Raw genomic sequence first — 23874 nt, forward strand, 5'->3', positions numbered from 1 at the left:
GTGCATGTGTGTGTGTGCATGTGTGCACGTGTGCATGTGTGTGTGCATGTGTGCACGTGTGCATGTGTATGTGTGTGTTGCAGTGACTCCTTCACAGCCACTCCTTTACAATGACGACTTCACTGCGTGATCTATGGTGGAAGAGCACTGCTGTTCATTGATCATCAAGGCAGTGGAAGCATGTTGTAACGCATGAAGAGCAATGGGGACAACAGAAATGCAGCTACGCACTCGTGCAGACAGGCACACACACACACACAACTACACACACACACACACACACACACACACACACACACACACACACACACACACACACACGCACACACACACACAACTACACACCACAGCTGCCAGCACATTCATCAGTTGCGGGGCCAGTGGTCGGCAAAGTCAAAGATGCGGTAGCCGACGGCGTCGTTGGCGTGCGAGTAGGCGGTGGTGTTGAAGCCGGGGTCGTTGACCAGGATCGGGTCACTGCTGTTGTACAGCCAGCCCGTGGCCAGCACAAAGTGCCTTCCGTGCATGACATTCACAACAACGGAGCGCCCTTGCAGCATAAAGGCGCGGATGGTGTACGGGTCCAGGTCGTTGGACGTGTGCATGCCGTCCGCAGGCCAGATCTTGGAGGTGGTGTTGATGGCGTCAAGGGCAGCCTCGTTCAGGTCATCCTGGTCGTTGTAGCCGCCGTGCTTGCGCAACCACGCGTTGAGCACGCCCGGGTTGCTCGGCGTGCCGGCGACCAGCACGCTGTGCCCGCGCAGACCCATGGAGACGGAGCTCATGAGGCAGCCCACCTGGCAGATGGTCTCGTGCACCATGACGTCGCTGCCCCACGACGCGTTGCACTGCTTGAACAGCGGATACGCCAGCGGGGTGCGCTGCTGAGCGCGCTGGGCAGGCGGCACCACGCGGTACACGATCATGTCCACAATGTCTGTCCACGCGTACGTGTCCTGGTTGAAGCCGGGGTCGTTGACCTTGAAGCGCCCGTCCTTTGCCACGCCCGTGAGGAGCACAAAGTGCGTGCCGTCGCGCACGTGCGCCAGGTAGATGTAGGATGTGCTGGCGATGCCGGCCTCCACTTCCTTGCGCGTCTGCGGGAAGCCCTCCGAAATGAGCTCGAGGTGGTTGGTGAAGGCCTCCACGGCGTTGAGCACGAGGTTGTTGCAGTCGCCGGCAGCGCACGTGTACAGCTGGTGGTCCTTGAGCCACTTGTTGAGCGTGCCCGGGTTGGCTGGCGTGCCTTTCCCAGTCCCATTGCCGTTTGGCAGCGTGATGTCCAGGCCGTTCAGGGCCATGGCCAAACACGACATGGCGCATCCTTCCCTACACACGGTGGCCTGCTCACCGGGGCCTGAGCGTGTGATTGGCGGAACGGGAAGGGGAGGCGGTTATTGTCGTTGCGTGTGAGGATGCATCGAGACAGGGAGGCAGAGGTGTAGAGGTGTAGAGGTGTAGAGGTGTGGAGGTGTAGAGGTGTAGAGAGGCGAGGAGGCAGAGAGGTGTAGAGGCAGAGAGGCGGAGAGGGGGAGAGACGGAGAGGCAGAGAGAGACACAGACACACAGACACAGACACAGACACAGACACAGACACAGACACACAGCCACAGACACAGACACAGACACAGACAGACACACACACACACACACACACACACACACACACACACACACACACACACACACACACACACACACACACACACACACACACACAAACCGAACCTGGCACGCCCATGGTATCGTTGCCCCATCGTTTGTCACACTGCTTGAAGAGGGGAAACGTGGTGGAGGCGTCTGCAGCCACTGCAAGGGCCAGCAGCACCACGCCCGCAGCAACAAGCACACGTCCTGCAGCCATCATCATCAGTGTGGTAAGCAAGGGAAAGGGAGAGAAGGACAACACTCCACAAACAAGAGAGAGAGAGAGAGAGAGAGAGAGAGAGAGAGAGAGAGGAATTTCCACACAACAACAACAACAACAACAACACGCCAGCTCAGCTCAGCGCAGCTCGGCCAGACGAGAGAGATGCGGACGGTGGTTGGTGTTGAGTTGGTCGACGTGCAGCGGCGTCGCACGCCTTCAAAGCACTATGTAGGTCAGGGAGGGAGTGTGATGGGTGTGATCGTTGTGTGGGGGCGTGTGTGTTGGGTGTGTGTATTCGCGTGGGTACAAGAACTGAAGGGCAGAAGGGCAGAAAGCAAGTGCATAGTGTGGAGGGTTGTGTGTCACGGAAGGTTGTGAAGACGCGCTGCAACTCATGCGCGCGCGCGTGTGTGTTTGTGTGTGTGTTGCTGGCAGGTGTATGTCATCCAGGTGTCATGGAGCGATGGTTCCCAGGTCACAATCTACCGCCGATACAGCCAGTTCTTCGAGATGCACGTATGTATGGGGGTTTGTGGGTGGGTCGATGTGACCAAAGCTCCTTCCCTCTCTCGTGCTTGTTCAACCAACCTTGCTTGTACGGCGGACCTCCTCATCCCACCATGTTCCACCCTCATTCCGCGTTCGTGGGTTCCATAGACAACCCTGCTGGACAAGTTCCCGGTGGAGGCGGGCACAGACCCGGCTGGACCACCGCGCATTCTCCCCTTCCTTCCCGGTCAGACATGTGCAGCTGCGTGTTTTGTGTATGTTTGTGTGTGTATGTGTGTGTGCGTATGTGTGTGCGTATGTGTGTGCGTTTGTGTGTGCGTATGTGTGCGTGTGTGTGTTTGTGCGTGTGTGTGTGTTTGTGCGTGCCTTGCTCCCTCTCTTTCTTTGTCACTGTCACCTTTAGTTGGTGCTCATTCTCTCCGTGGCACACACACACACACGTGCACACCTACACCTACACCCATACACACACACACACACACACACACCTACACCTACACTCATACACACACACACACAATATTGGATTGTGCGCGCGACAGGCAAGAAGCTGTTTGGGCGCAGTCATACGCACAAGGTGGCTGTGAGCCGCGCGAGAACCCTTGCAGAGTACCTCAAGGCCTTGATCAAGCTGCCCTCCAAGATCACCACCAGCAGCTGGGTGCTGGAGTTCTTTGATGCCGCGTCCACGGACATCAAGCCGCCATCACAAGGCGAACGCGAGCGGAAACCGCCGTCGCTGCTCAAGCGCATGATCTCCACAGACACTAAGGACAGTGACAACGGCAAGGAAATGGAGATTGGCGAAGGTAAGCGCACGCGTTTGTTGAGTGGCGTACTTGCGCTGTGGGCGTGGATGTTGTTACTCCTCGTGTGGTGTGTGTGTGTAGTGCTGTGTGACTATGTGATTGTGTGGTGTGCCTCTTGGCGTCTCATGCTCTCTGAATGCAAGTATGCAAGTGCTCTGTCTGTCTGTCTGTCTGTCTGTCTGTCTGTCTGTCTGTCTGTCTGTCTGTCTGTCTGTCTCTCTTTCGTGTGTAGTGCGTGTGCTGTGTTGTGCGCGCAACAGATGCACTATCGTCAGTGCTCACCCCATCAACCACCACACGACGGCACACCATGCTGCCTCGGCGTTGTTCCCCTGTAGTGATGTCACTCGAGCAGTACCGCGCGGTTGCGGACTACAGGAAACAGGACAAGAACGAGCTCACCTTTGCCTGCGGCGATGTGTTTGACGTCGTCGAGAAGAACGACAACGGTGAGCCAATAGTGATGATGGTGGTGGTGATACATGTTGTTGTCGTTGTTGTTGATTGTTACGTTGTTGTTTCGGGTGTGTGTATGTGCGCCACAGTCTTTTCAACAACCTCAGTATCTTCCAACCTGCACGCACTATATGTACACGTCAGGTTGGTTTGTGACTTACCCATCCATCCATCCATCCATCCATCCATCCATCCATCCATCCATCCATCCATCCATCCATCCATCCATCCATCCAACATTGCCTTTCGTTGTTGCAGGGTGGTGGTTTGTCACCAAGGACGCAGACACGCAGGGCTGGGTCCCCGCCACGTTCCTGGAGCCGCTCGAGAGTGAGTGGCCGCTGTTGTTGTTGTTGAGCGTGATGAGAACTTTGTTCCCGCACACTTGCACGTATGGCTGTGCCTGTGTATGTGACGTGAGGGTGGCGTTAGTCAGCGTGATGTGTATATTGTACGCTGGCGTGTGGGGACGCATTGCATGTTGGAGACACCAACGACCAAAGCGAGAACACAAACCACCACCACCACCGCCACCACCACCACTGACGTTCAATGTGTCCCCTTGATGGCGTTCCTACCACTGCCGTGCAGATCCAGAGAATGAGGAGCAGCACGGCGCAGCCGTCCCAGCGAAAGGTGCAGTGTGGTGCAGTGTGGTGATGTGGTGTGGCGTGGTGTGGTGTGGTGATGTTGATGTTGGTGATGTGGACGAGGAGTTGATGTTGTGGCTGTGGTTGTTTTGGTCGTCTATGCAACACAATCACCCGTGTCGTGCCGTCACACCAGCATTGTATTCGCATTCGCATCATCTCATCCACCACCATCACCCATCGCCACCATCACCACCATGGCCACAGATGAGAAGTACATCTCGACACAGGCGTTCCGGGCGGAGAACGAGGACGAGATTGGATACGACAAGGGCGCTGTCGTCACTGTGCTTGAGAAGAAACTCGACGGATGGTGGAAGGTGCGGTGATCCCGCTTGGACATATATGTAAATATTTTACACACACGCACACACGCACACGCACAGAGCGTGGAATTGACATGGGCCTTGTTGCACTGCCTCGCTTCTGTTGCTTACTTGGCAATGATATACGTAGTTCAACAAATGCTATGCATTCGCGTGGACCATCATGCTACCGCTCCATCCCGTATCCCACACCTCCTCTGTGTGTATGTGTGTGTGTGTGTGTGCGTGCGTGCGTGCGTGTGTGCGTGTGTGCGTGTGTGTGCGTGTGTGCTGTCTTCCATCGCCCATCACGTGTGCAGGTGTCGTATCAAGGCAATGTTGGCTGGACCCCCGGCTCCTACCTCCGCCGCCTCGAGGTCTGGTGGTGGTGACAGTGTTGTGTGTGATGGCTGCAATGGTGAGCGGTGGAAAGGGTGTCAGCAGGCATCTTTTGTGGATGTGCGTGCGTCCGTGAGCGCATGTGTTGTTGGAGGGCCCGTGTGCACATGTGTTCTTGGAGGGTCCGTGTGCGCATGTGTTCTTGGAAGGTCCGTGTGCGCATGTGTTCTTGGAGCGCCCTCACATTACCCTCCTCTCCCCTCATCACCAGGTGCAGGAGTATGTGCCCACGGGTCTGCTTGAAGACGGCGACACGGCATCCCACAACGAAGTCGTGCGTCGTCGCCCCCGCACCAACAGCAAGGCGCCCCCGCCCCGCCGCGTACGTGCCCGAGTGCCCGAGTGCCCGAGTGCCCGAGTGTGAATGCGCGTGAATTGTGGATGGCTTGTATTGTGTGTGTGTGTGTGTGTGTTTTGTGTTTTGTGTTTGTGTTTGTGTTTGTATGCCTCTGTGCGGTTGGAGGAAGAGGTTGCGGACTCGTGCGTGGTTTTGTAGCGCACCACCGTGTCGCGTCCATCATTGTTCCATCATTGCTGCTCAATTGACGTGCGCACCACATGCACCCCTCCCCTGCATTCACACTGCGCCATCTTGGTTGCCGTGTGCTGCACTGTGCAGGAGAGCATTGCGCGGCCCGTCAGCATCCACGGCGAGAAGGGCCCCTTTGGCCACCTCGGGAAACTGCTCAAGAAGGTGGGCATGCACAGCGAGACGTGGTGCATGTTGTCGTGCGACTGCACATGCACGTACGCTGGCGCACGTGCACACACACACACACACACACACACACACACACACACGTACGCTGACACACACACACACACACATGCACACACATGCAAAAAACCCACACACTCACTCACGCATACATTCTCGCCAACTCAACAACAACAACAACAGCAGCAGCAAGCACCTGGCGGCAACGAGCGCCGACCAAGCAAGCCAGCGCAGCCAGCGCGACCACGCAAACCAACCCTCGCTCCATCATCATCACCATCACCATCGTCATCATCATCATCAACCAAGCCACCGCGCCCCGCTGCTCCCTCTGTTGCCGCCACCCACAACAGCAACGGCGGTGGCAGCAACAACAAGGTGCTTGTTGCAGAGGAGGCTGTTGAGAAGGAGGGTGATGCTGGCATTGCATTACCAAAGGGCGCAAAGGTTTCGCTTCTCGAGACATCAGACTCAGGTTCGCGTCGCTTGCATGTATGTGCGCGCGTGCTTCGGGTGTGATCTGTGCTTGTATGTGTTGTGGTTTACTGCTCTGTGGTTTCATTTACTTTGCCCACACGCGTCCCCGCCCCCCTCTCTCTCTTACACACACACACACACACACACACACACACACACACACACACACACACACACACACACACACACACACCATGCACAGGCTGGTCGTATGTGCAATATGGCCAGCAGGAAGGGTGGGCACCAACAGACATGCTTCGGCCTGTGTCAGGGGCACCGCCACCATCATCATCACCAGCACCAGCACCAGCACCATTGTCATCGTCATCCAAGCCCGATCGCCGGCCCACCGCTGCTCCAGCGCGGCCAACACGCCCCTCCATGTCCACAGGAGTCAGCAGCAACAATCACAGCAACAATAACGGTGGGAGGGGCGCGACCGCTGCATCGTCGTCGTCGCCGCTGGCGTCCAATAACGTGTCTGACGCGAAAAAAGAGCTGGCGAGCCTGTTTGCCAAGTCTGCCACCAGCAAGCCTGCGGGCCCGCCCAAGCCCGCGCGCCCCTCGCTGGCAACACGCCCCACCGTGTCCACAGCACCAAAGCCGCGCCCAAGTGTGGCGACACGGCCAAGTGTGGCAGCACGCCCGCGAACAGGCACGAAGGCGGGACCACCACGACCAGAGAAGCCGCAGCCATCGCCACCGTCGTCGGCAGTGGCGGCAGGGAGGGCGTACGAGGTGATGGAGGCTTACACGGCCGACAACGAGTCAGCTGTCTCTGTCAACAAAGGTGAGGTTTGAGCTTGGGTGTGGTGTGGCATACGTGGGTTATGGCTTGCCAGTCGAAGATTGGTGTCATTGTGTTTCAACAAAACTTGTTCCTACCTCACACACACACACACACACACACACACACACACACACACACACACACACACACACACACACACACACACACACACACACACACACACACACACACACGTCTACGCGTGATACAGGGGAAGTTGTGGAGCTGTTGGAGGAATCTGATACGGGCTGGTGGTTTGTCAAGAAGAGCACGGGCCAGGAGGGCTGGGCGCCATCCGACTTGCTCAAGAAAAAGTCCTCATCCTCACTGACATCGTCGTCTTCGTCGTCGTCAGCACAGGCGCCGCCAAAGCCCAAACCGCCGGCCGTGAAGCCAGCACGCCCTGCTCTTCCAACCAAGCCCACAAACAGGTTTGTACCCATGTTCCTGAGTTTGTGCTTGTGTGTGTGCGTGTTTGGGCGGGGGATTGCGCGTGTGCACGTGTGTGCATGCGTGTGTGCATGTGTGGTTTGTGGCTGTTGCTCATACGTGTTCCTGCGTGTACGGCGGTGACACAGGTCGTTGAAGGAGAGCGAGTTTTATGTGATTGAGAACCACAAGGCTGAGACGGATGGCGAGCTTTCAGTTCAGGTGTGTGCACGTGGGTGCTCGTGGTGGATGCGTTGCACACTTGTACGAAACTCTTTTCTTTGTCCTGTGTCATACGCCCTGCATCAATGCATCGTTGTGCTGCACCCGTCCTGCTCGATCGGTTCTCATACACTTGTCTCTCTCTCTCTCTGTGTCTCTCACTGCCTCTGACTGCCTCTCGCTGACTCACTGTCTCTCGCTAATTCCCGCTGATTCTCACTGTCTCGCTATGGGGTTCTTCTTGCTTTCGGATGTAGATTGACGAGGTTGTTGAGGTGATTGAGAGGGCGGACGGCTGGTGGTTCTGCTCCAACGGGACGCGCGAGGGCTGGTGCGTACACATTGATCTGATCCATTACATTGGCGTTGCATGGTGTGCAGCGTATCGTGCCTGTGTGTGACAGGGAGGTCAATGTCGTCATGTGCTGTCGTCGTGCGCTGACACGCACGTGTGCGTTGTGCGTTGTGCATTGTGTGTCTTCTCGTTTGCAGGACCCCCTGTGAGTTCCTGTCCAAGACAAAGGCCATCGCGTAACACGCGTAACAACATCAAGCACGCCTCAGCAACACGTTTAGCGACAAGCAGCGGCCTGGCGCTCTGTTCCCGTTCACACACACACACACACACACACAGACACAGACACAGACACACAGACACACAGACACACACACAGACACACACACACAGACACACACACACACACAGACACACACACACACACACAGACACACACACACACACACACACACACACACACACACACACACACACACACACACACACACACACACACACACACACAGCGAAGGACGCACTTTGGCGTTTGCACAAACACGTGGGTGTGCGGTGGATAGTCAACTTTTGCGCTGCGTTTTGTGCGAATCGTAGATTACAACCCGAAGAAGACACCACAAACAGCGCCACCGAGGCAAGGTGTTATTACGAGCAGAGCAAAAAGCGAAGACAAGACGACACTGCCATCAACCACCCACCTGCTTTGCATCGCATCGAGCAAGAGCACTCCCATCAGTCCCCTTGCCTGCCTGTCGGTCATCTTTGAGGACAACGACTGCCACCTGCACTAGCTACAGCAGCAATGGCAGACAAAGCAGACAAGAAGAAGAAGGAGAGAAAGGCCAAGAAGGCCAAGAAGCCGGCGTCCACTGCTTCCGCAGCAGCCCACGATGAGACGGCAAGCGCCAGTGCCGCGCAGGTCGCACCACAGCCAGGTGCCGTTGTGCCTGTTGGCGAAATGACACGTGCGGAGGAGCTTGCTGTTGAGGCGTACAACTGCCGCGGCAGCATGCACGAGCGCCTCGCCCTTCTGCAGCAAGTGGAGCACGCCATCAGCCTCTGGGGCCCAGGTCAGGCTTGTGTGTGCTGTGGACGTGTGTCATCTCATGTGTGCTGAGTTTGCTGTGCGTGCTGTGCATGAGCAGTACTTGCTGGACGCGCTGTGGCGTATGTGTGAGCGATACCCTTCATCCGCTGCTCGTGCTTCGTCCTGATGCGCTGTTCATACACTCCCCAATGGTTTCTGCCCTCGTACGCGACACTGACTGGTTTTGCCTTTGTGATCTGGTCGTTTGCAGAGATGCTGACGGAGATGGACGGCACAGAGCTCCCACTTCCTCTGTGCAGCTCAATTGTCTCGGTGAGAGCTCACGTTTGGTCTATGTTGGTTGCGTTGGATTATGTTTGCGAGATGCACGACTCCAGCCTTGCTCTCTGCGCACGCGTGCGTGTGTGTTCGCAGCTACAGCGACTCCTCGTTTTCACTTGATGTGCTCACACTTGCCATCTGTCCTGATTTGCAGCTGCTCATCGCCAATGCAGAGCGCAACCCGATGAACCTTCTGCAAGAAGCCATCATGAAGGCGTACAAACTCTTCCTCACAAAGTACATGTCTCGTGTGCGTCGTGTGCGTCGCGTGTGTCGTGTGTGTCGCGTGTGTGTCGTGTGCAGTGATATAATTGTTTCGAATGCACATGGTTGCTAGCTTTCTGCGTGCTCACGCGCCCATGCGCCCATCTGCGTGCTTTGCTGGAGTGTAGGAGTCCACTGAACTCTGCCTTTGGGTTCTTGATCAGCGCCAACTACTTCATGCCCCGCCTGTGCTCGTAAGTGCATCTCCTGCAGTGCCGCACCTGCGCTGGCATACTGATGATCGAACATGCACCTACAACCCACCACAACCTCGGAGAGAGAACAAGCACATGTACGATGATCAAGGGCCTCCACGTGCACACACGCACACACACCAACACAAAGCAGCCTGTCCTCTCTCTCTCTCTCTGCCCTCCCCAGCACACGCGCATGCTTGACTGATCTCGTCTGTGCGTGTACTCGCTGTTTGCTGTTAGGCACACGCATGTGAAGTGGACGAACATCATGTTTGCCCGCTTCTTGGAGGCCACCATCGAGCACACGGCCACGACGGACTTGACAATGTTCTTCAAGGAGACCGACCGTCAAGTGGTGCGTGTGACGCGCATGCATGCATGCATGTACACGAGATAACACGCATGATATGCCATCGTCTTGCTTGCACGCACCATGGCGCACAACACCACCTGATTGATAGATTCTCTTCGCCACACACACACACACACACAGATATGTGTTTACGCATACACGCACGCACATGCATATACAGACAGTGATAGTTACAGGCACACATACAGACACAGACATACACGCACACAGACATACACGCACACACACAGACATACACGCACACACACGCACGCACGCACGCACACACACACACACATACACACAACCAATCCTGACTTACCCTTCCCACCTTGTTATCCTGTGTGTGCAGTTTGCGTTGATGCACTGCTACGATGCTGCTCTGCACGACACGTCGGCCAAGGCGCGGGCCCTCGTCCGCGGCCTCAGGCGCCTCCTCATCAAGGTGCCGCGCTACCCACGGCGCATATGCGAATTGTGTGATTGTGTGATTGTGATGATTGTGTTGTTGTGATCATGTGGGCGATGCAGGGCTTGGGGCATGTTGATGTATGTTCCAGTTCTCCTCACCCTCACTCGTATCCTCACCCTCACCATCACCATCATCATCATCATCCTCACCATCACCATCACCACCATCATCATCATCATCACCATCACCATCATCATCACCATGACCATCACCATGACCATGACCCTTTGCCCTTCACGGCACCTCATCCGCCCCTCTCACCAGTACCCCGTGATTATTGAGCACGTGACGTTTGAGTCGGCGATGCGCCCCACGACGAATATTTCGCTCATGTGCACCATGTGCATTGCTGTGCGGGACAACGAGGATTTCCAGCGCCAGCTCGACAAGCACCACATCGACTTCCTGGACCAAGTTGCCCTCAAGCTTATCCTGCCCAAGGAGCGGCCGAGCAAGACCCTGCTGGTGCGTGGCGCGATGCATGACGCGTGAGGGATAGCGTAGGATGGTGTGGGGGATTTGTGTGTGGTGGGATTCGGGCTGGCTGGTATGAAGGAGGGTCGCAGAGCGGCGGAGAGGAAGGGAGAGAGGCACGGAGGAATCGTGCAGATGTGTACGTGTACACCTGTTGTGTTGTGCTCACCCCCAGTGTTGCTATTATCGTTGCTGTGGTCGTTGGCAGGATACGTTCAAACCACTGATTGCAGTGCTGCCGATTGAGGAGCTGGCAGAGGACATGACCCGCGTCATCAAGCGCCAGGCAGAGAAGGCCCTCCCAGGTGCACACACACACACACACACACACAAACACAGATGCACACACACACAGACGCACAGACGCACAGACACACAGACGCACAGACACACACACACACACACACATGGGCGCACATGCATGTGTGTTCGCATGCATGTGTGCACGTGTGTGAGCGTGCGCTTGTGTGCCACGGTATTGATCACTGCCTCACGTCTTGTTTCGTATTGACGCGGTGTCGTGTGCAGTGCTTGCTGCGATTCTGCAGGAGACGACGCGCCACATGGACGCGGACGCCATGGAACTGCTCAAGCTGCTCACGCCCTCGCTCATCAACACAAACGCCGACATCCGCAGCGATGCCCTCAAAACAGCCGCCGGTGAGCACACATGTTGAAAGCGCAGGCGATGTGTGCACGCACACAACACAGACACACAAACAGACACACAAACAGACACACAAACAGACACACAAACAGACACACACACACAGATATACAGAACACACCCACACCCACACCCACAGACACACACCCACACCCACACCCATCCTGTTGTCGTGTGTGTGCACCTTGTTGCCTGGTTGTTTCAACTGCCACATGAAGTATGACTCACACCGTGCATCGTGTTCTGCTGCCTCGATGGACGGCAACAGCATTGTTTGCGTGCTGCGGGAAGCTTGAAACGCAGAAGGAGTTTGCGAGCCACATTCTCGCTGTGATCAAGGGCAACCACGGGCAGGTGACGCAGTGGGAGCAGCGCTACAACGCAGCATCCGTCCTCTCCACCGTCAAGGACATCAAGGGCCCGGGTGCGAACACACCACCACCACCAACCACCAACCACCACCACCAACCACCACCACCAACCACCACCACCAACCACCACCACCAACCACCAACCACCATCACCAACCACCTCAATTATCATCACCACCACGTGACGTGCTCACACGACGCCAGGCTATGGAGCGTGGTTGTCAGTTTCACCTGGTTTGGGTTCGTGTATGTCACCATTGCTCACATGCCATCATGGCATCTTCTTCTTCTGACGTGCTTGACGTGTTTACAGCGGAGGAGCGACGTGAGCTGCGACAGCTTGTCCTTACCGGTCTCATTCCTCTCTTCGAGAAGGTCAGCAGCACACACGAGAGAGGGAGGCAGAGGGGGAGGAACGCAGGGAGGGGAGAAAGAGAGATGGGGAAACACACTCAAAGCCGTACACACGCACAAACGCACACACGCGCGCACACACACACATACACACACAACAAGGCACTTTCCATTGAACTCATTCCTTTACATATATCCCAATGTGCACCTGACCGCACCACATGCTCTGCTGCTGTTGACCACAGGAGTCCCACGAGCCGACGAAGCAGCACATGCTGTGCATCATGGATGATGTACTTGCAGCGGACGCCCAGATCTTGCCGGAGGTCACTGCGTTCCTCAAGGTGCGCACCGCGAGGTGAATATGGTCATGTGGTGGTGTTATGATGTGTGCTGCGGTGTGTGGATGTGGATGTGCGTTCAGTAGGACATCAAGCTCATCATTGATGCTCTGTATATATGTGTGTGTGTGTGTTGACTGCTCACTGCAGAAATCGCTGAGCAACGCCAAGACGACGGCCGCCACGCGCGTGTTTGTGATGCGCGCTGCCCTCGCCCACTTCACGGACGCATTTGAGGCCGCAGGCGAATTCCTGCCCCTCCTCGAAAAGTCAATTTCCGCAGCGCCAAAGCAGGTGTGAGCACGCACGTGTGTGTACGGGTGTGTGCATGTGAGGTGTGATCATGTGTGTGTGTATGTATGCGGGTGAGGGTGAGATAATGTGATCATGTGTGTGTGTGTGTGCGGGTGAGGGTGAGATAATGTGATCATATGTGTGTGTATGCAGGTGAGGGTGAGATAATGTGATCATGTGTGTGTGTGCCACTCCTGTTTGCTTGTGCGGTGGTTTGATTGTGCGCGTGGTGTGTCATTGGCTTGCGCCCGCCTTCTCCACGACGTGATCATCGCCTTGTTCTTCGCCTCACCTCACACGCCCCACTGCTGTCATTTGCAGGAGCTGTCGTGGCATGGGCAGGCCGAGGCCGCATATGCTGCCCTCATCTACTTCAAGCACGCAGAGACCAACGAGGAGCTGTGTAAGTATGAGCGTGTGTTTTCTGCTGCAGGATTTGTTCCGGTGATTGTTGCCCACCATTGCTCTGCGTGCACACCATTGCTCTGCGTGCACACTGCGTCCAACACATTGCCACATCTCGCTTCTTCTCACCAGCCACCACCCGTGTGACTGCACAGTCTCGTCCCTGCAGTCTGGCGGCGGCGTGTGGGCCAAACTCAACGGCGGGAATGTGTTCAACGACCGCCTCGTCTCCGAATGCACGCGCGAGGGTGCGTGTGTGAGTGTGAGCATTCGTGTGTACACGCGCGTGTGTGAGTGTGTGTGTGTGCGCGCGTGTGTGTGTACGTGTGTGAGTGTGAACATTCGTGTGTACATGTGCATGTGAGTGTGAACATTGTGTGTACGTGTGTGAGTGCATGCACCACTTCCGCCTGTCGGCTCAATCTGCCCCGCGCACGTGCTGCTGCACTTGCCCTGTCTTGGCAATCACGATGTAATTGCTGCCACCATCACACCTCGTCCACCATCATGACATGTTGTTGGTTGTTGTTGTTACCCCGCCCTGCAGACGCCATCTGCGTTGCCACGCTCTGCTGCCGCGCGCTGGAGACGTTCTACGCCGACGAGCCCCGCCCCGATCTGTACGATGCTGGTCTTGTTGCTGGCGTCAGCCCACATCGCCTGCTCTGCGATTTTAGTGTGTGTGTGTGTGTGTGAAGCTTTGCTGTTACGCCCTCTTTTTCGCGCACTCACGCACGTGTACACACACACACACACACTCACACGTACACATACATACACGCACGTACACGCACGTACACACACGCACGTACACACGCATGCACGCTGTCACACACACACACACACACACACACACACACACACACACACACACACACACACACACACAACTCATCTCCAGGCACTGGGCGCGTGTGCTGATCAGCGTGATGTGCGACCACCCGTGCTCCCGTACCCGGCGCGCTGTGCACACAGCCGTGGCGCCCCACCTGCAGTCCATCTCTATCGGCGCTGCCCTGTCCCTGGCCGCTGCGCACTTCACCTGCATGCGCGCTGCGTACCGCCGCCACACGGGGCTGCCCGCTGGCGAGCGCGTGCCGTTCCTGTGCTCGGCGACCACGGCGTACATGACGTCGCTGCTGGCCATTGCGTCGCGCACGCCCATCTCGCCCGAGGACGAGAACAGGCGCCTGCTGCACGCGCTGCTGCTCAACGCACACCACCCACACGTGGCGGAGCTCAAGTCCGATCTTGTGCGGCAGGTTGGGCAGCGACTGTATGACGTGACGCGCTATGTCGAGGAGAAGGGCGACGACGTTCTGAACCTCATCAGCAACACGGTCACGGACTGCTACGACACCGCAGATGCCGAGGACAAGGTGGAGGCCGTGCGCAACATGCTGCGCTCGCTGACGCAGCTGCCGACATTTGGCGCCGTGCGGCAGCAGCTGGTGCAGCGCGTGCTGACAGCGCTCGGCCAGCCCGCCCTGCTGTCGACAACCATGGACGACGTGGGCATTTTGAACACGCCCGAGGGGGAGCTGTACGACACGTCGTTCCTGCCAAAGGCGGAGGAGCAGCCGCGCAAGAACCAGAAGGGGTACGCCGACCTCAAGTGGGAGATGGAGGTGCGCAAGGAGCTTGCGAAGAAGAAGGGCAAGTCCCTGGATAGCGGCCCGAAGCTCAGCAAGCACCACCTCGAGCTCAAGAACAAGACGCTCAAGGCAGAGTCTGAGAAGCGCAAGAAGCTGCGCGCGCTTGACCAGCAGCTCTTCACCGTGTTTGCCACGCTGGAGGGCCTGCTGCGCGGCAACGTGCGCGCCCTCGGCCCGAGCGTGCCTGCGCTCGTGTCGTCGCTGCTGCGCGCGGTGAAGATGTCAGCGCTGGCCGGTCCCCGTGCCGCTGCTGCGTTTGTCAAGCTCAGCGCCGTGCTGCGGCAGTTTGTGCGGGCAGACGAGGCGCGGGACCTTGCAATTGCCACGATTCGGCTGTCCGGCAGCAAGGCGCCGCTGCCTGCGGAATGGGAGGAGACGAGCGTCACCACGCTCACCGTTCGCCTCCTGCGCGACCTTTTGCACATTGCACACGGTGAGCGTTTGTGGGGTGTGGAGAGGGGGGGGGATGGACGTGGATGGAGGGGATGGAGAGGGTGGAGGAGGGGTGTGCTCGGGATGACGCCGCTGCCCTCCCATTCGTGAAGTGGTCACGCAATCACACACACACACACACATGCACGCACACTGGCTTACAAACACACACACATGCACGCACACTCACTCACTCACATGTACACCCGCACGCATGCACACACATACGCACGCACACTGGCTTGCAATCACACACATGCACACACACTCACTCACATGTACACCCGCACGCATGCACACACACACACACACACACACACACACTGGCTTACACACTCTCGCATGTTGTGACAGACGAGCACCACCGCGTCGACGACGTGGGCATGTCGTACCTGCTGCCGCTCATGGCGCAGGTGATGAGCTCCCCCGAGCTGAAGGACTCGACGCGGGAGGATGCCATGGTGTTCCTTGGCGAGCACGCCCACCTCGGCGCCTCGGGCCTCATCGCACGCTTCAAGGTAAGCCCGCCGCTACCGGCTTTTGTTCAGCGCTGGCTCGTTTTGATCGTTGTGGTGTCGGGTGTTGCTTTTGTGTTTGTGTGTGTGCATGTGCGTGTGTGTGTGTGAATGAGTTTGTGTGTGTAATTGAGTGTGCCCTGTGTGCGTGTGACTGTGTGTTGACTGCATGCCAGTGTGTGTTGCATGTGTGTGTGTGTGTGTGTGGTGTCGCGTCAAAAGCACGTGTGCGATTCATGACGTGTTTCATTTCAATCCTCACCGTTTGTGTTTGTGGGTTTGCTGGTGGCTGCGCAGGTGCTGTCGCTGCTGGTTGAGGTAATGCGAAACCACTCGCGCATTGCGCACCAGGCAGGCATCATGATGGTTGCCTTTGCAAAGCACATGCAGGCTGCAGCAGCAGACGTCGAGGTGCGTAGACCACATAGACGCAGGCACATGCACATGCGTGTTGGTGGTGACACAGACAGACAGACACATACACACAGACAGACAGACAGACAGACAGACAGACAGACAGACAGACAGACAGACAGACAGACAGACAGACAGACAGACAGACAGACAGACAGACAGACAGACAGACAGACAGACAGACAGACAGACAGACACACACACGCACACACGCACACACACACACAGACACATACACAGGCACAGACACAGACAGACAGACAGAGACAGACAGACAGACAGACACACACACACACTGCGGCACAAGGGCGTTTCGACGGCCATTGTGGATGTCAGCGGTTTATCTGATACACCGCATCTTCACCATCACGTGTGCGCCTTTAGGTCACGGCCAAGGAGACGGATGTGCTGTTTGACGCGTACGACAGCGAGAGCCCATGGCAGCGGTCTGCTGTGATGCAGTCGCTGCTGCTGCTTCCGTTTGAACTTGACGACCGCAACGCCACCGTCATCTGGGTGGCCACGCACGACCCCGAAGAGGATGTTGCTGCATACGCCAAGCAGCTGTGGACCACCCGCCAGTTTGAGCTTCCCGCTGATGCGTGCTCCCTGCTCGAGGAGCCCCTCACCTCAAAGTGCGTTGTCTGAGGGCACCGCGTGCTTGCTGTGCCGGCTGCTGCTCGCTTGTAGTTGAGTCTGTATCCGACACACACACACACACGCACACGCACACACGCACACACACACACACACCATCACAAGCACGATCACAAACACAAACACAAGCACAAACATATACACACACACAATCACAAACATACATTCACACACCTCTGTGCCCTTGTTGCGCGCGCAGGTACGAGCCTGTGCGTGTTGCCGCTGCGGCTGCGCTGAGCACTGCCCTTGAGCAGCACCGGGACCAGGTGGACGCCGTCCTCGACCGCCTCCTCGACTCGTGCGTACAACATTCTTACACACACACACATGAATGTCCACGTCAAACACTCGTGTACTTTATCTTGCACACGCACCCGACGTTGCACACACACACACACACACACACACACATACACACACACACACACACACACACACACATTGACACGCCGCCACCACTACAATGTACACCCTCCTCTGCACGTGCAGGTACGTGCGGCTGCTGATTGTGCCGGAACCCGTGCGCGACCACGTGGGCAACATCATCTCAGAGCCGTTTGTGGACCCCTGGCCAAGCCGCGCGGGCCTGGCCATTGGGCTGGGTGCCCTCGCCCCCTTCCTCAACGGGGCCCAGACGCTGCGCATCGTGGACTTTATGCTCAAGACGGCGCTTGGCGACCGCAGCGCCGGTGTTCGCGAGGCCGTCGTCTCTGCCGGCCAAACCATCATGATGGAGCAAGGTGCACAGCGCTTGTGGCGACGTGAATATGCGTGTGTGTGAGCGTGTGTGCGTGTGTGTGTGTGTGTGTGAGCGTGCAACTTCGTGTAGTTGTTTGTTTGTACCCAAGTTTTGCGAAGATTGCGGGGCTGCCGGTGTTGTCCTTTGTTGATGCTCGTGTTGCAAGGTGCCTTGCTGCACTTGCTTGAACGCCATGAGTTGAACGCTTTATTTTCGGTAACGCATCTTCTTTGGGTGCATGGTTTTGCACACCTCCCTTGCACACCACCTTGACCAGGCCGCAACCATGTTGCCAAGCTGCTGCCCGTCTTTGACAGGTTCCTCAGCAAGCCCAGCAAGACCAGCCAAGAAGACACCATTCGGTACAGGCGTGCTCGTGTGCATGTGTGGTGCATGTGTGCGTGTGGCGTGTGTTGGTGTGTGTGCAAAGTGCGTAGAGTAGTGTGCGTGTATTGTGGTGCGTGTGTGTATTGTGTGCATGTCGTGAGTCGCGTGTCCTGTGTCAATTTGTGCAAGTCACACTGTACAGCACGACTGCCCCCTCCCCCTCTTGCATGATTCATCTCGCTCCTCAATACATCAAGTCCTCACACGTTCCTATGTAACCTCCCCGAAAACATCCCCCGCGTGCACCACCATCCAGCCGCGGTGCCATTGTGCTGTTTGGGTCCGTTGCGACACATCTTGACCCGGCCGACCCACGCATTCCGAGCATCACGGATTCACTCATCGCCACCCTCTCCACGCCCTCCCAGCGCGTGCAGGAGGCCGTGGCAAAGTGTCTCCAGCCCCTCCTCTCCTGCACCAAGGACCGCGGTACGCGCCCTCAACCAACTTCCATTGTGTTGCTGCTGTGACTCCCAACCGCCACACACACACACACACACACACACACACACACACACACACACACACACACACACACACACACTCGCAACCAACCACTTGCCACGGCCACCAATCACCAACTATTCACCACCACCACCACCACCACCACCACCACCACCACCACCACCAGGACCGGAGCTGGTTGACCTGCTGCTGAACCAGGTGCTGCGTGGGGAGACGTACGGCGAGCGCCGCGGTGCCGCGTACGGGCTCGCTGCTGTCGTCAAATCGTGCGGCCTGAAGACACTCAAGTCCCAGGACGCCATGGCCCGCCTCACCACCGCCCTCGAGTCAAAGGTGCAGCCTTGATGCGTCGTCTGCGCAGTTGGAGGGCAGGGTGTTGCTGTTACACGTCGCCGCTGTGCGCACGCACAACTCTGTTTTGTGCTCATCGCATTCTGCTTTCGATGGGCTTGTCTAGAACTCACAACGTGTCCATGCTCTGTGTGTGTGTGTGTGTGTGTGTGCGTGTGTGTGTGTGCGTGTGTGTGTGTGCGTGTGTGTGTGTGCGTGTACGTGTGTGTGTGTGCACTGTCTTCTCCCCTTCGTATTTCTTTTTCTGCCAACACCTTTTCCCGCTCCTCCCACTTTCCCCTGCAGAAGCAAGAGCAGCGTGAGGGTGCGCTGATGGCGATTGAGCTGCTTAGCATCACTCTCGGCCGCACATTTGAGCCGCACGTTGTTGAGCTGAGTCAGTACCTCATGCTGAGCTTTGGCGATCCAAAGCGCGACGTGCGTGCCGCTGCGAAAGACACGGCCCGTGCCGTCATGAGCAAGCTCACCGGCCACGGCGTGAAGAAGATGCTGCCGAAGCTGCTGGAGTGCGTGCAGAGCGACAACTGGCGCACGAAGCAAGGCAGCGTGCAGATGCTTGGGTCCATGGCGTTCTGCGCACCAAAGCAGCTGTCCTCGTGTCTGCCCACCATCGTGCCGCACCTGACGGAGGTGCTGACAGACTCGCACGCCAAGGTGCAGGCTGCTGGCAAGGATGCGCTGAAGAAGGTCGGCTCTGTGGTGAAGAACCCCGAGATCAAGAGCATGGTGAACACCATCCTCAAGGCCCTCAGCGATCCCGTCACCTACACGGAGAAGTGCCTCACCAAGCTCATGAACATGGCGTTTGTCCACGTCATTGACTCACCATCCCTCGCACTCATCATGCCCGTCATGGAGGTTCGCGCGTGTGAATGGTTTGGTTGGGTTTTTGGGGGGTTGGGTTGGGAGCGTGTTTGTGTCATTCTTTGTGTCATTGCTTGTGTATTCTTTGTGTCATTGTGGGTGCTTGCACGTTTGCGGGAGCGTGTGTGCCAGTGTGTGTGCACGTGTTTGTTTGTGCGACACACTTCTGTTACACATTTGCGTTACCGCAAACGATCTCATTTGAATTGCTCACACGACCCCTCGCCTTTCATTTCCCTCCACCACTAACTTCCTCGGCTGCCACTCTCCAGCGCGCTCTGCAAGACCGCAGCACACGCGTGAAGACCAAGGCGGCAACCATCATCGGCAACATGAACACCCTCACAGACCCCAACGTGCGTTCTGCCCCAACTGAGGCGGTGTCATTCGATCTCGGCATTGGTCTTGACATTGATGTTTGTGTCGACGTTGATATTGCTCACCCACTTGACATGGCTCAGCTTGCATTCTTTGCAGCCCTCTCGCCAACCTCTTCCTCTCTTATCCCTCTCATCCACCACCACCACCACCACCACCACCAACACACAGGATCTTGCGCCGTACCTTGACGGGCTTGTTCCCGGCCTCAAGGAAGCGCTCATTGACCCCGTGCCCGAGATGCGCGCCGTCGCATCCAACGCCCTCGGCGCCCTCGTCAAGGTGTGTGATGTGCATGATGTGTGTGTGTGTGCATGATGTGTGTGTGTGTGTGTGTGTGTGTGTGTTCCTTTCAGGGTCTTCTCCCTGTTCTTGTGCACACCTTCGTGACGTGTGCTGGTGCATATCTGCTTCTTACTCTGCCTCCACCACCAATATCATCCCTCGTCTCACCTCACCTCGCGCTCCAACCCCTCTCTCATGTGCGTGTGCTGCTGGTTCTCCCCGGCATCAGGGCATGGGCGAGGAGCGGTTTGCCGAGCTGCTGCCGTGGCTGCTCGACACCCTCGCCAGCGACGCGTCCTCTGCAGACCGCGCAGGCGCAGCGCAGGTGCGAGTAACAGGGCGACACCATGCAGTCTTCGCGCTTTGGGGGGGGGGGGGGGTTGTGCTGATTTGTAGTGGTCCCGTTATGCTCTATTGCACTGCTGCTCGCGGTTGCATTTGACACACCGGGTGCGAGGCCTCTTCCTCAACAACCGTGTGAGCCTGGTTTATGGCCCCTCCCTTTTCTGTGTTATCCCTTCCTCTCTACTGTTCTCACGCTGAACCCGCCACTCTGTCATACAAATGCCTGTGCTCGTTTTCTCTCGTCCATTGGTCCTCCTCCTCCTCCTCCTCCTCTTCCTGCTGCTGCTGCTGCTGCTGCTGCTGCTGTTATTGCATCGTAGGGTTTGGCAGAGGTGCTGGCTGCGCTTGGCCCCGATCGCCTGGTCGAGCTCATGCCAACCTTCCTCGAAAACACGCAGCACCCCAAGGCAAGCAAGCACGCGCGACACGCACTTGTTTGTTGCGTTTGGGTTTGCTGACTGTGTTCCGTTTGTGCCTGTGCATGTGTTGACTGTGTTTTTGTTTTTGTTTTTGTTTCGTTTTTGTTTTTGTTTGCGTTTGTGTTTGCGTTTGTTTGCTGTTTGGGCATGAATGCATGTGCGCGTTGGATATTGTCCTCATCTGGAGTTTGTTTCCTTGTGTTTCCTTGCGCGCGGTGCAGCCTGCTGTGCGGGAGGGCTACCTTATGCTGCTGATGTTCCTGCCGCTCGCATTTGGCGAGGCGTTCCAACCCCACGTTGTCGAAATCATCGACCCCATCCTCCACGGCCTCAGGTGCGATGTGTGTGTTTTTGTGTTTTTTTGTGTGTTTTTGTGTGTGTGTGTGGATGTGCGTGGGTGTGAGTGCATCATGTGTGTGTGTGTGCATCATGTGTGTGTGTGCTTGTGCGTGGATGTGTGTTTTGTGTGTGTGTTTGTGTGTGTGTGTTTTTTTTGTGTGTGTGTGGGTGCATCATGTTTGTGTGTGTGTGTGTGTGTATGCTAGGGGAGGTTACCTTTTTACGAGTCAGACTACTCTTATCCCAGCATGCATGGGCACTGTTTGCTAACGCCTTTGGGGGGCCCCACCCTTCCTCCCCGATCCAACTTTACCTATTTCGTGTTTCTGCGCGGATCACGGCAACTACCTTGTGGACTAAGTAGATCGGTCCTATAGCCGTATTAGTACATTGCACACCATACTGGGTCAGTTCTAAGACCGGAAGATCATACGAGACACACTTACTGACTACTAAATACGATGGTGGAGCCAGTCACTTTTACGATTATCTCTATGTAGCTCTCCCCCTGGCTCGATCACCTCAATTCAAGCACTTGGTCTAGGCCTCGTGTGTGTGTGTGTGTGTGTGTGTGTGTTGTGTGTTGTGTGTGTGTGTGTGTGTGTGTGTGTGTGAGTGCATCATGTGTGTGTGCGTGCTTTGGCAAAGCACGCCCGGCTTCATCGTTTCTTTTGCTGTTTGCTTGCACTGACACACTTCATGCATGCAACCCCCTCCCTCAACCACCACCACACCACCACCTCGTCGTCCTCCTTCTGCTCCTCCTCTCGACCCAACTGCACCCCTGCAGCGACATCGAGGAGTCTGTGCGCGACGCAGCGCTCAAGACCGGGCGGACCATCATCACCAACTACATTGGCGACGCCATCACGCTGCTCCTGCCGGCGCTCACCACCTCCGCGCTTGATGACGACTGGCACATGCGCTTTGCCGCCCTCACCCTTTGTGGCGATCTCCTTTACCAGCTCGCAGGTGCGTTGCCACGGGTCGTGCTGTGTTGCAGCTATGAACTCGTATTTATGCTTTACATGCTTGCACTTGTGCGTGTGTGTGTGCGTGTGTGCGTGTGCGTGTGCGTGTGCGTGTGCGTGTGCGTGTGCGTGTTGCATGTTTCGCAATGTCGAAGCCTATCTTATTCTCTGCTCTCTGTCTCATTCACTCTCACTCACTTCTTCTCATCCACCATCTGCCCCCGTTTCGACAACAGGCACATCTGGCAACAAGTCGACGCTGTCGAACAACGAGGACGACAGCCTGGGCACTGCAACGAGCAACCTTGCGCTTGTGGAGAAGCTTGGCGAAGAGCAGCGCAACCGCGTGCTTGCTCTCATCTACTTCCTCCGCCGCGACGACCAACTGCACGTCCGCGACGCCGCCCTCCACATCTGGAAGGTCCGTGGCTGGCGTGGTGGTTTGGTGTTGCGTGAATGGTGGATGGTGTTGTTTGATGTGTGTACTTGTGGGCCGTTTGTTGTGCGCTTCGTGTGTTATTTGGTGTTTGGTCTTCGGTTGCGCGTTTCGTGTGTGCTATTGTACCGCATGCTGTGTCCCTTGTTGTAGTATTCTTGTTGTGCTCCACTGCTGCGACTTGGATTGCGCCGTGCGACCGTCTCACCCGCAGCACTGCTCCCTTTATCAATTCCAACTGCAGGTCCTCGTCGACCACTCGATGCGGACGCTGCGCGAGATTCTGCACGAGCTCATGCGTCTCATCTTCACCTCCCTCGCACACGAGTCCGAGTTTAGGTCCGTTCCAGCGTAGCGGCACACGCACGCACATGCCATGCACACAAACCCACATGCATATGTTGTACACACGCACGCACACGCACACGCATGCATGCACACACACACACACACACGCACACGCACACGCACACACACACACACACGCACACGCACACACGCCCATCCACTCACATACATGATGCACCCACCACCTGTCCACGAGCAGGCAGGCGACTGCGGCGCGGACGCTGGGCGAGATTGTGCGCAAGATGGGCGACCGCGTGCTGGGCGAACTTGTGCCGCAGATGAAGGAAGGACTCAAGGAGGACTCCTCGCAGATGCGCCAAGGTGACGTCACCGTGATGTGTGGTGTTGGACTGCGGTTACAGAGTTGCCATTGCCCTTTGAATC

At 56.8% G+C, this 23874-nt stretch overlaps 3 protein-coding genes across 3 annotated transcripts in view; 2 read left to right on the forward strand and 1 right to left on the reverse strand.

Moving 5' to 3' along the window:
- Positions 1 to 365: 365 nt before the first annotated feature.
- On the reverse strand, positions 366 to 1864 carry PTSG_03025 (uncharacterized protein; the record flags this gene model as incomplete). Its single annotated transcript, XM_004996486.1, has 2 exons — positions 366 to 1357; positions 1729 to 1864. The coding sequence occupies 2 exons, from the start codon at positions 1862 to 1864 to the stop codon at positions 366 to 368; spliced, it is 1128 nt and encodes a 375-aa protein (XP_004996543.1).
- Positions 1865 to 2032: 168 nt separating this feature from the next.
- On the forward strand, positions 2033 to 8170 carry PTSG_03026 (uncharacterized protein; the record flags this gene model as incomplete). Its single annotated transcript, XM_004996487.1, has 17 exons — positions 2033 to 2098; positions 2306 to 2386; positions 2528 to 2606; positions 2923 to 3156; positions 3528 to 3638; positions 3904 to 3975; positions 4237 to 4281; positions 4503 to 4615; positions 4921 to 4977; positions 5211 to 5321; positions 5619 to 5693; positions 5901 to 6192; positions 6397 to 6984; positions 7196 to 7415; positions 7563 to 7635; positions 7893 to 7966; positions 8128 to 8170. 17 exons carry the CDS (start codon positions 2033 to 2035, stop codon positions 8168 to 8170), a joined length of 2334 nt encoding a protein of 777 aa, XP_004996544.1.
- Positions 8171 to 8559: 389 nt separating this feature from the next.
- Positions 8560 to 23874, forward strand: part of PTSG_11954 (uncharacterized protein) — a 21761-nt gene continuing 6446 nt past the window's right edge. The window contains exons 1-35 of the mRNA XM_004996488.1: positions 8560 to 9000; positions 9229 to 9290; positions 9454 to 9536; positions 9692 to 9757; positions 10001 to 10115; positions 10465 to 10557; positions 10849 to 11049; positions 11267 to 11363; positions 11587 to 11718; positions 11994 to 12149; positions 12410 to 12471; positions 12696 to 12794; positions 12942 to 13085; positions 13407 to 13488; positions 13646 to 13738; positions 14038 to 14110; positions 14392 to 15578; positions 15932 to 16095; positions 16390 to 16503; positions 16891 to 17141; positions 17363 to 17461; positions 17653 to 17903; positions 18180 to 18264; positions 18546 to 18718; positions 18921 to 19087; positions 19391 to 19963; positions 20242 to 20325; positions 20519 to 20629; positions 20862 to 20957; positions 21298 to 21384; positions 21618 to 21730; positions 22526 to 22707; positions 22943 to 23127; positions 23387 to 23481; positions 23690 to 23811. Coding sequence (XP_004996545.1) covers positions 8733 to 9000; positions 9229 to 9290; positions 9454 to 9536; positions 9692 to 9757; positions 10001 to 10115; positions 10465 to 10557; positions 10849 to 11049; positions 11267 to 11363; positions 11587 to 11718; positions 11994 to 12149; positions 12410 to 12471; positions 12696 to 12794; positions 12942 to 13085; positions 13407 to 13488; positions 13646 to 13738; positions 14038 to 14110; positions 14392 to 15578; positions 15932 to 16095; positions 16390 to 16503; positions 16891 to 17141; positions 17363 to 17461; positions 17653 to 17903; positions 18180 to 18264; positions 18546 to 18718; positions 18921 to 19087; positions 19391 to 19963; positions 20242 to 20325; positions 20519 to 20629; positions 20862 to 20957; positions 21298 to 21384; positions 21618 to 21730; positions 22526 to 22707; positions 22943 to 23127; positions 23387 to 23481; positions 23690 to 23811 — 5965 coding nt within the window. The 5' untranslated portion in view covers positions 8560 to 8732. The remainder of the gene's footprint in view (positions 9001 to 9228; positions 9291 to 9453; positions 9537 to 9691; positions 9758 to 10000; positions 10116 to 10464; positions 10558 to 10848; positions 11050 to 11266; positions 11364 to 11586; positions 11719 to 11993; positions 12150 to 12409; positions 12472 to 12695; positions 12795 to 12941; positions 13086 to 13406; positions 13489 to 13645; positions 13739 to 14037; positions 14111 to 14391; positions 15579 to 15931; positions 16096 to 16389; positions 16504 to 16890; positions 17142 to 17362; positions 17462 to 17652; positions 17904 to 18179; positions 18265 to 18545; positions 18719 to 18920; positions 19088 to 19390; positions 19964 to 20241; positions 20326 to 20518; positions 20630 to 20861; positions 20958 to 21297; positions 21385 to 21617; positions 21731 to 22525; positions 22708 to 22942; positions 23128 to 23386; positions 23482 to 23689; positions 23812 to 23874) is intronic.

The sequence above is a fragment of the Salpingoeca rosetta genome, assembly GCF_000188695.1.
Source record: "Salpingoeca rosetta unplaced genomic scaffold supercont1.6, whole genome shotgun sequence".
Lineage (NCBI taxonomy): Eukaryota > Choanoflagellata > Craspedida > Salpingoecidae > Salpingoeca > Salpingoeca rosetta.